The sequence below is a fragment of the Mustela nivalis genome (assembly GCF_964662115.1).
Source record: "Mustela nivalis genome assembly, chromosome: 1".
Taxonomy (NCBI): Eukaryota; Metazoa; Chordata; class Mammalia; order Carnivora; family Mustelidae; genus Mustela; species Mustela nivalis.
Genome location: NC_139020.1, coordinates 53,827,218 through 53,839,001, shown reverse-complemented (window position 1 = coordinate 53,839,001; position 11,784 = coordinate 53,827,218). Strand labels below are relative to the sequence as shown.

Genomic DNA, 11,784 nt, shown 5'->3' with positions numbered 1-11,784 from the left:
CAACTGTGATAATAATAGAGTTTTGTATTAGTCAGCATTCTGCAGAGAAACTGAACCAATAGGGTATATATAGGTATATATAGAGAGATTTATTATGAGGAACTGACTCATGAAGTTATGGAGGCTGAGGAGTCCCATGATTGCCATCTTCAAGGTGGATGTCCAGGAAAGCTGGAGGTATAGTTCTAGTCCAAACCTAAAGCCCTGAGAACCAAGGTAGCTAATGGTGTAAGATCCAGTCTGAGTCTGAAGGCCCAAGAACAGGGAGGCTGATGATGTAAGTCCTGGTCCAAGACCGAAGGCCCTGAAACTAGGAGTGTTAGTGTCTAAGGGCAGGACAAGATGGGTGCTTTAGCTCAAGCAAAGAATAAATTCACTCTTCATTCACATTTTTGTCCTATTCAGGCCCCAATAGATTGGATGACGCCCATGAAATTGGGGAGAGTGAGCTTTTTTTCTTAGTCTACTGATTCAAATGCTAATCTATTCTGGAAACATCTTCACAGACACACCCAGCAAGCAATAATATTTGACCAGATATCTGAGCATGCCTTAGCCCAATCAGGTTGACATAAAAGGAGCCATCACAAGGTATACGGAACATTTATTGATACTTACTATTTGTCAGTTGCTGAGCTAAGTGCTTTTCCTCATTTCATCCTCAGCACATCATTTTGCATTATAATCTATTATTATCCCCAGTTTAGAGAAAAGGAATTTGGCTCACAGAATTTAGGGAAACTCAGCAAGGTCACACACCTAGCAGGTGACATAGCCCTCCTTAATTCAAGCCTATCTAATATCGAGGTGTTTGTTTTTGGTTCCTGCATTATGCTGCTCCTTATAGTTATGATTCTCAAATAGAGTAGGGATAAGGTTATGTCCCCCAAACCAGAGACATATGATATTCGGGAGGGACTAATTTGCAAAAATCTACCAGGAGATTAAAAAAAAATTTTTTTAAGATTTTATTTATTTGTCAGAGAGAGAGGGAGAGCAAGCAAGCACAGGCAGACAGAATGGCAGGCAGAGGCAGAGGGAGAAGCAGGCTCCCTGCCAAGCAAGGAGCCCGATGTGGGACTCGATCCCAGGACGCTAGGATCATGACCTGAGCCAAAGGCAGCCGCTTAACCAACTGAGCCACCCAGGCATCCCTATCAGGAGATTTTAAATGGTTCCTTAGAGCTACCCCCACCTGAATATCACTGAACTAGGTAATCTTCAGGCTTCTTTTCATAGCTAATCTTTTTTTTTTAAATTCAAGTATAATTAAAATGCAATGTTATATTAGTTTCAATTGTACAATATGATTCAACAACAACTTTATATGTTATACAGTGCTTCCTAGCTAGACTTTTATGACTTTAGGATCCTACTGCTGAGAAGGAAGGAAACTTTTATTGTTATTGGCTGCCACGAGACTGAATCTAGTAAATTCCATTGCTCTTTGTTGTCCTCTAAGGGCCTGCTTGAATCCAGCAGTCACTGGTTCCGCGTGGCCTCCTTCAGTAACTTGCTGTCTTTAGACCAGCCTCTGATCAGAAACTTTATTAAGTCAGCCCTGATTTGTCTTCTGATCATACCTCTTAGATAACATATTGAAAATGCCAGCTGGGTCACCTATGGTGTTCCTCTAATTAGACTGCCATAGGCATAATTTTGTTAATATTGCTATAACAACAAATAACCATGTCACCGATGGCCATGATCCAATTATAAACTGTACATCAAGCAATTACTATCTTTATAGGTGGCAAATATAAGTTGACCAGGGGTCACTATAACTGAGAGTGGCACCCACAATTCGATTTTCTGATATCCAAAAGGTGTGTGACACCTTCCATCAGGACATTGTCTCGTGACAACACCCCTTCTAAAGAGACTGGTGGAAAGAAGGTAACATCAGAATCAGGCTATTGCCCAGGTGCATTTTCATGCATTTCTTTTCCTATCCTCACTGAGAGCTGGGGAGAGGGGGAGTGTTTCAACATAGGTTGGACTTTGACTAATGAAAAAACTGAAAAAGTCCTATTGAGAGCTGTTCCTGGAAGCTTGTGCAGATTCCTTAGCACTAAAATGTAACCGAGAGTAGAAAAAGGATGACCGCTCCATTTGATGAATCAGCCCAAGGAGGCACTGTCTTTTTTAGTAGTTTCAAGCACATGGCCTGTGCCTTACCTCTGCCTGATAGGGATTGCCTATTCTGCTGCCGCAGAAACTCAGCTACTTCTCACTCCTCCTCCTCCTCCTCCTCCTTCTTCTTCTTCTTCCTCTTCTTCTTCCTCTTCTCTTTCCTCTTCTTCCTCTTCCTCTTCTTCTTCTCCTCCTCCTCCTCCTCCTCCTCCTCCTCCTCCTTCTTCTTCTTCTTCCTCTTCTTCCTCTTCCTCTTCTTCTTCTTCTTCTTGTTCTTTTCTTTTTTTAAGATTTTATTTATTTATGAGAGAGAGAGCGCAAGCAAGCAGGGGGTGAAAAGAGGGAGAGGGGATCTTAAGCAGACCCCGTGCTTATTACGGAGCCCATCCCTTGGCTGGATCTGCCCACTCCGAGATTATGACCGGAGCAGAAATCATGAGCGTGATGCCAAACCGACTGAGCCACCCAAGGGCCCCTATTTCTCATTTCTCCTGGGAGTTTTCATTCTCCTTCTCCTTGTCCTTCCCCCTCCCTAACTCTGCCTCTGGCTCAGATGCATCTTCCACAAGCCTACACCCTGGTGCTTCAAGCGTTGGGTGAGAAGATGGGGTGGGAAAGGCGGAAGGTGCGGGGTTATGCAAACCTACCCTCTCTTTGTCTCAGGAGCCTGCTAGAGCGGTGCTCCTCCCTGCAGGCCCCGCCGCCCCGCCAGCCGTTGTCCTGCTCCATGAACTGCAGCTGCCCCTAATATTCCATAGCTCAGAAAGGCTTCGAGTTCCATGTTCCTTGCAAATAGTTCTTTCCTAAGGGGATTATATTCCAGAAGACAAATGAGGGAGTGAAGCCTGCAATTTTTGCCTCTAGCTCAGTGGACCAACATCTCTGTCATTATTTACAGAACACTGCTATATGCCAGAAGTTATGCTAAGTCCTCTGCATGTATAGATTGTATCCCTTTTAGCTCAGCTTTCAGTCCCTCATCCCCGTGAAAGGTGACCCTGGTCCCACTTTGGCTCTTTTCCCTGGACTAGATTTCTGAGGAGCCGCATGGAACCACTGCCTCCTTCCTCAGCCAAGAACACCCCCTTCCCAGCTTCTCATCCCTAGAGTTGCTGCCTTTGGCTCCCATTTAGATCCTGTCCTTTGTTTTTCTGTTCCCCCACGGTCTTCTCCTAGTGCCATCAATCTGTGACATTTTCTGTGCCATCAGACAGTAGGGAGAGCAAAGACAGTGGGGGACCCTGATCCTGCGTTTGTAGCTCTTCTCCTGAATACACTTTGCGTGGCAGGATACAAAGGCCTAGCTCTATGGTGCCATCAGTACCACTATTCCAGGTATGTCGTACTTCAATCGGCTTTTACAGGTCAGCCAAAATCCACCCCAGCTCTAATACTGTTTCTTTATGTGTTCTAAGTTGCAAACAGTGGATTTGCAAATGCAGTTATGGAGCATATGCAAATGCAGTTATGGAGCATAATCTGTTGATACGTTAGGAACTGTCTAATTTGGGGGGAATATAAAACAACACAGAAAAAGTTGCATTGTTGTGGCTTGAAGGAATAACCTTAAAACATAGCTTTTAGAAAGAGCAGTCTTTTTTTTTAAATAAAGATTTGTTTATTTATTTGACAGAGAGAGAGATCATGAGTAGGCAGAGAGGCAGGCAGAGAGAGAGGGGGAAGCAGACTCCCCACTGAGCAGAGAGCCCGATGCAGGGCTGGATCCCAGGACCCTGAGATCATGACCTGAGCTGAAGGCAGAGGCTTAACCCACTGAGCCACCCATGCACCCCAAGCAGTCTATTTCTACATGGGACTTCAGTTTTGTCCCATGAAAAAACTAAATTAAGTTTTAAATGAAGTGTGTAGTTTTCTACTTCAAATCTAAGCAACAAGCCATAATGATTGGCAGCTGGAGAGAACACCATTGGAAGGTTTGTTCCTTCAGAGTAACACTGGTGTCTTTTCCATCTCTGTTCTTTACATCTGGCTCAGCTAGTTCATGGCATTGAGTCTGATTTCAGTAAATGTTGGTGAATGCTGTTTTTGAACGGATAGAATACTCCTAGTGTCTATGCAAGCAAGTATTCCAAACTGAACTAAATTATTTATCTTAAACTGAGTCTCTCCCTTTCCCCTCAAATACTTTTCTCTGATGCTTATTTTTATAGTGTGCAATTAAAGGTTGGCGGGTGGCTGTTACAGATGATGGAATATTGGTTGAATGCCCAGACAGGAGGAGAGCTTCACACCCTGTCTTATTCTTATCACTCTATCTTTGGATAAGGGAGTCAAGAGTTAGTTTGGAGCTTTTGTATTTAGCCCATCACTTGGTTCATTATATGTCTGAAGTCTTTTATGCCTAATAAAGGTTTTGAGTGTGAGCTCCTTGAGGCAGGGACTATGACCCTAGAGAAGGGTCTAGCCTAGAGAAGGAAGGAAATGACTCTCATTTGTTAAGTATCCACGGAGTCAAGCATTGTTCTGAGTGGGTTATACTCATGGTCTCATTTAATTAACACAATAGTCTTAAGATATAAGTTGTTCTCAATATAGAGTTGAGAAAACTGAAGAATAGAAGTCTTAAGGAATTCACCAAAATCACAGTTAATAAAGTTCACCATTATACTCGTGCTCCTAGCACAGTGCCTTATACATAATGTTCAGTAAACAGCTGTTCTAAGATCTGTTATGCTTTGAATGGTCTCGTCGCTTTACTCTTTGGCGCCACCTTTACATTAAATGTGTTTAATTTAATAATAATGATAGTTTGAGACATTTTGGTGAATGCACAATGATTTCATGTTTGACATACATCATTTAATTAGATTTATACTCACTTTTTTGGTAGAGCAGAATGATGTGTTCTTCTCTTTCCTCTCCCCCTCCTCTCCCTCCTCCTCCTCCTCCTTCTTCTTTTTGATAAACAGATAAGTTTCTATCTCTATCATAAACAATTCTAGTATATGTGCTGCCGAAGCGAGCACTCTATCATAAACAATTCAAAGTTTTGTGATATACATATATATATAACTATAGATAGATAGATATACCTATCTATCTATATATATATACATACACATATATATGAAATCAATGGCAACATTGGTGGGATTGTTGAGGGAGTCTCCAATTCTGCCTCAAGAGGCTGAGGTACAGGATGAAGATTAGGGAAGGTATCTTAGAGAAAAAAGTATTTGAATTGAGACAAGTGACAAATTCTTTCTTTTCTTTTCTTAAGCTTTTATTTATTTGAGAGAGGGAGAGTATGAGCTGGAGGGAGGGAGAGAGAGAGAGAATCTAAAGCAGACTCTGTGTTGTGCAAAGAGCCTGATAGGCTGATCCCACCACCTCAAGATCATGACCCAAGGTAAAACCAAGAACCCGCCGCCCAACTGACTGAGCTACCCAGGTGCTGCACGAATTATTTCTTCTTAGCCACATGAAAGGAGGACATCCAAGGCAGTAGGGGGAGCAAGTACAAAGATACAAGGTTTGAAAAAGTCTGCACGACATTTAACGTAGCTGCATGGTTGTTTGCATGTGAAGTTATCACAGGAAGATGGGGATGAAGAAGTAATCATAAAAAATACCATTAATTTCATACTTACTCTACATCAGTTAGATTGCTAAGAGCTTCAACAACCCATGGCTGTTATTCTTATTTTAGGAATAGGGACACTAGGGTTTTGGGAATATCAACTTTAGCTTAATTCCAAAGTCATACAGCTTGTAAGTGATCAAGCCAACTCTTTAATCAGGTCAGTCTGATACTAAAGCAATTGCACTTTTCCACCATGGAACAGTACTTTCCAAAGTTAAAAATGCATGATAGAAAAAGTTGTGTAGGCTCTGCTAAGGAATCTGGACTTTATTCTTGAATAAAGAGCAGTGAAGAGCAGTGAAAAGGCTTTAGAACTGTTTAAAAAAAAATCACCCTTTTAAAATTGGATTTTGGACATTCTGGAGGCTGGAATACCAAGAAGGAACATACTTCATTTATAAAGAGATATTAAAGCTCGAACCAAAACAGTAGAACTGGGGACAGAGACAGAGGATAGATTCCATGAATAGTTGAAAGAGAAACAATAAAAATATTTGGTGATTGATACACTAAATGAGGGAGGAAGAGAGGAGAGTACTTCCAGGTTTTAGAATATGGGTATCATGTGCTGTGATGCCATTAACAACATGGATACCGGCAGAGACCTGAGTTTGCATCAGAAGAAGTGTTATTAAGGTGAATTTTAAGAGGAAGGAGTTGGTGGGGTGTGTGGGTGGCAAAGTCAGTTGAGCATCTGACTCTTGGTTTCAGTTCAGGTCCTGATCTCAGGGTCATGAGATGTCTCTCCTTCTCCCTCTGTACCCACCTCCCTGGAGTGCTTGCTTTCCCTCTCTCTCTCTCTGTCATAAATAAATAAATCTTTAAAAAAGGAAAAAAGAGAGTAAGGAGTTTGTGACTGCTGTAGACATTCAAGGGGAGAAGATTAGTCACTTGAAATGAAAGCTCAGGAGGTCTCAAGAGAGGCTAGATTAGGAATCCTTTGATTTGAGGGCCATTAAGGTGAATCATCAGAATTTTAATGGAATGATCAGTGGCAGAGGGATCTTCCAGAGTGATGGGGAGAGGACCAGAAGAGAGCATTGGTATGGAAGACCTGATCATATGAGCTGTGGAGAGAATGGGAGAGTAGAAGATTGGGATAGGGAAGGTGGGCCTTTCCTCCAAAGAGGAAGGTGAGAGGTCAGCAAGGCAGGAGGGGAACACAGGACAAGACCAAGACGTATTTTTGTAAGTCGAGTACGAAGAACTGATAGGTAGTGATTAAGATGGAGGAAAGAAGGGGTACGTGGGTGGCTCAGTGGGTTAAAGCCTCTGCCTTCAGCTCAGGTCATGATCCCAGGGTCCTGGGATTGAGCCCCACATCGGGTTCTCTGCTCAGCGGGAAGCCTGCTTCCCTCTCTCTCTCTGCCTGCCTCTCTGCCTACTTGTGATCTCTGTCTGTCAAATAAATAAATAAAATCTTTAAAAATTAAAAAAAAAGATGGAGGAAAGAAGAGGGCGAATGATGGAGGCCTGCAGACCACTGGAAGGGGAATGTGGACGAGAGAGACACCACTTCTGAGTCAAGTTGGCTGATCAGCGGGTTAATTTGGAAGCAAGGACTGGGGCAAAATTATGTGCTCATGTGTAGTTGCAAGTTGAGTTGTAGTTTTAAGGCATCAAGTGCAACCTCATCTAGGTGATGATAATAACTGACTCAAAAGCATAATTCTCCCTTTCCTTACTGGGAAGTTCTGTGAGTTATCGGATCAAATAGTCATCTTCAGGGAAAGTCTGAGACCCTGAAAAAGTCACGTAGTGTCCCTCTCAGTTTCTCCTCTAATGTTCTTCTGTAGGTAAAACAACGACGACGACAACAACAACAACAACAACAAACAGGTTAAAATGAGTATGGTAGGGAATCCCTGAAGAGAAAAATGAGATCCATTAAAAGGGTTGAAGTAGGCTGTCTGTGTTTTACATGTATGAAATGCTTGGTGGCTTTTACTACCCATGTTCCCTGCTGGCCCCACTACTATGCTCTTCCAGGTACGCTGCCCTCACCACCCCCTCCTCACCTAAGCTCCTGACAGCAAGGCTGCTCAACCCCCTTTCCTCTCTGATACCAGGAACACTTTTGTTTTTTTCCATCTCCATCTATTGTACATGAATTGTGTGTGTACCCAATTTCTTTCTCCCATTTGATGTTATGTGTCTGCGGTACTGGGAATGTCTTTTTTTTTCTTTTATCCTTCACCATCCCTTCACATTTGCAAACACTGAAGAATTATTTACTAAATTAATATGATTTTCTTTTAATGCATGACCAAACAAAGCTAGCTGAGATGAAATAACAGAGGTTGTAGGTGTAGAATTTGACTGTTCAGAACTAAGGTCTTCCAATTTTCAGCCCTCTGCTGTTTCCCTAATTCTTTATCTCTCTAGAGCCATTAAGCAAGTGTTAGGGGCCAGGTAAGGAGAGAATGAGTGAAATCATGCATTAAGACAGAAGCCCGGAGAGCCCAGGAAAATACCAGTTGAGTCACTTTTTACTCTCCCAGAAACCAGTTGTTAGGTCATTTATCTTTGTCACAGCCTACCTTCCCCTGTCACTCTCTGAGGTAAGGGTCACACCCAGTGTGCTGAACTAGAACTCTGGTGCTTCTTGCGGATATCTCTGATGGTAAAGACATACATAGAGATCGCTAGTGCCCTTACCAGAATGCTACTTTACCTTATGAACACAGTTATCCCATTTAAAACAAACCCTCTTCAGGACACCTGGGTGGCTCCTGCGGTTACGTGTCTGCCTTTGGCTCAGGTTGTGATCCTGGGATTGAGTCCCACATCAGGCTCCTTGCTTGGGAGGAGCCTCCTTCTCCCTCTGCCTGCCACTCCCTCTGCTTGTGCTTTCTCTCTCTCTCTGATAAATAATAAAATCTTAAAAGCAAAATAAAATAAAGAAAACAAACCCTCTTTATCTACAGCCTTGCTTTAAGTAGGTACGGGACAGCCGTCCATGCTACACCTATGGCACATGGACAGATTTTAAAAGTTATTTTGTGTACACATCTTATCAGGAAATAAGTAAAGAAAGACCAGATACAATGTATATGCAAGTGAAAATTTTATAACATATAATTATGACCAGGCCGGCACCAGACAGTTCTGTGTCTTCTTGCCCTCCTCCTCCCTTCCTTTCTTCTGTACCCACCTTAGCTCCTTTTTCCTCACTTGAAATTGGGTTTTTCCTAGTTACCTGCCAAAACCCTCCTTTCAAGTTATTAACTGAGAATAATTTAAAGTAGTACACTTAACCAAGTATACTTGTAGTGTAATAGCACAGGATTCTCTGGTAGCCGTAGATTTCATTTCTTGAGTTAAGTGGTGAGGGAAACATGTTTTTGTAGCTATTCCGCATGGTATTGAGAAAAATTACATCGTGATGGCAATAACCCATTGTATCTAAAAGTGAAGCCCACCCTGGATATGTAGTATAGGGCTCAGGTCAAAAAAAGACTTTGTCATATAAGTACTCATGGTAGTACTTAGGTAGGGTTGAGATCTAACTTGGTTCGCTCATACATGCCTTTTTAGATTTAATCTTTTCCTCCGTATCAAACCTACAAGACATGGTATTTGTTTCATCTCATGAAAATGTAAAAAACATCTGGTAATATCCCCCTTTATTTTTTTTTATTAAGTTAAATTAGCCAACATATAGTATATCATTAGTCTCTGATGTAGTGTTCAGTGATTCATTAGTTGCGTATAACACCCAGTGCTCATCCCATCACATGCCCTCCATAATACCCCGCACCCAGTTACCCCTACCTTCGTCCCCCTTTCTCTGAAACCCTGAGTTTGTTTCCTGGAGTCCTAAGTGTCTCATGGTTTTTCTCCCTAATTTCTTCCCATTCAGTTTTCACCTCCCTTTCCCTATGGTTCTCTGCGCTATTCCTTATGTTCCACATATGAGTGAAACTATAGGGTAATTGCTTTTCTCTGCTTGACTTATTTCACTTAGCAGAAGTGGGATCCCCATTTGTTTGATGGAGTTGAAGCTAAAGTTGAAAGAAAAAAAAAATCCAGGTTTTGCAGTTTTCCTGGCAGTAACTGGTCCTTTCAATGACCTTTATTTTTATAACTCTAACTTCAGTAGCTCTAATAGTGGGTATCTTTTTCACTGTATGTTGTTTAAAATTTTGTTAGTAGAGTCTGTTTCTGGTATCACAGATATTATCTACAAAGGCCACTAAGACAAGAGGTAGGGGATGCCTGGGTGGCTCAGTCAGTTAAGTGTCTGCTTTCCTTCTGCCTGCTGCTCCCCCTGCTTGTGCTCTCTCTCTCTCCCCTGACAAATAAATAAAAATCTTAAAAGAAAAAAAAATGACCAGAGGACATAGAAAACAGATGTGTTCTTCATTCCCTTGATCCCTAATTCTTTCCTTCCAATTATCTATGATATGGGCACTGGGTGAATCCTCATGCATTGCCTTTAAGAAAACAAGGGCACTGACATAAAATGCATCACATTGTCCAACGGGATGATCTATCTTAACTTACCTGAAACGTACAAAAACTTCATAGACAGTGAGCCCACAGCGAGCAGACTACCAAGAACTTCACAACCACCACAGAGATGTGTAGATGCTTGGAACAACCAGTTCACATTTATTTTGTGTCAAACAAAGCAGAAAGTAACTCTATGGTTGAGTTACTTCCTCTTTTGAGAAACCAAAAAGATAGTAAACATAGTTGAAAACAGACAGAATGTGGTCAAACTTGCAATAGGCCTAGTGAATGGATTGTATCTCTGGGTTACAAGTTGTGGTTCCTCAAGAGGGGTGGTTGGCCTAGAAAGAAGCCACTGGATGAATTCCTCTAACTCGGTAGCACTGAGGAAAAATCTCCACTTTCCTCCATGGACAAAAGTTAACTTGATCCATGTACCAAAGTCTGGGTAAATATAAATATTTGACTTTGCTTTTTTAAAGCTTCTTAAGATATTTTGATGGTTACTTTTTTCCAGAGTTTTAATTTTGGGAGAAATTGTTTTGTCCTCAAGATCATCCATGGCCTCTCGATAACTGGGCATTTTTTCTCGTTCTGCTGAAGAGAGTCCCTGGTCTGTAGAAGCCATTGTATGTTTCAGAGTTTCTGGTTGTAGGAGTTTGTGAAGTTGTTCTATGATCTCTTTACCCTTTTCTCCTTCCAGAACTTCTAAACAGTGAATGCTGGAGCAAGAATTCTGGCTTTCCAGTTCTGTCACCTTCTTCTTTAAAGTATCAATATCTTTTTTCATAGAGAGGATTTCTTTAGTTATTGTGGATTGTTTGTTTTCATTAACATTCATTCTGGTTTCCAGTACCTCCACCTGCTTCTGATAAAAATCAATCTTTCCCTGGATTTTGGATACTACACCAACAATGTCAGTCATCTGACTGAGGAGTTCAATTTGGGTGGTTTTAATATCCCGGAGCATTGCTGTAAGATTCATTTCTTCATCAGTACTGAGAACATCTTTATCACAATCATGGGAAGGCATAGTTGGATGTCTAGTTGAACTGGGTGCTGGTTCTTACATGTATGGTAAACATTTTTAAGAGATTGTCTGATTTTGGAGATATTTGAAGTGCACATCTGCCCAGCAGCAGCTTTTACCCTTTGGGTTTGAAGTTTGTGCATCTTAATAAAACAAGAGGTAGAGTGATGGGAAACGTGACCAAAATCAAAGAAAGAAGCAGTATCAGAATGAAATGGTCTTTTTCTTACTATTTGTTGGATGTCTTTCCGGATAACATCATAGAATGCCCTATGGAGAACATCAAGGGCAATAGTGGGCACTCTTGGGTGGGTAAGCTGCTTATGGGGTGGTCCATCTGGAGAGATCTGTGAAATAATGGTCAACTACAAGGAATCTTTTATATGGTAATCAGTGACTTAGTGCTGATGTCACAATGGTTGCTGGTTTGAAATACATTTAACCAGAGGTGCCTCGGTGGCTCAGCTGATTAAATGTCTATAACTCTTAATCTCAGCTCAGATTTGATCTCAGGGTTGTGAGTTCAAGCCCCACATTGGGTTCCACATGGTGTGGAGCCTAC

At 41.7% G+C, this 11,784-nt stretch overlaps 1 protein-coding gene across 1 annotated transcript; it reads right to left on the bottom strand.

Annotated features, from left to right (window-relative positions):
- Nucleotides 1-10,330: 10,330 nt before the first annotated feature.
- Nucleotides 10,331-11,582, bottom strand: CCDC54 (coiled-coil domain containing 54). The gene is given in 3 exon segments (XM_082695191.1): nt 10,331-10,442; nt 10,445-11,248; nt 11,251-11,582. Coding segments are annotated over 3 exon segments (978 nt in total). The 5' UTR covers nt 11,366-11,582; the 3' UTR covers nt 10,331-10,383.
- Nucleotides 11,583-11,784: the final 202 nt, after the last annotated feature.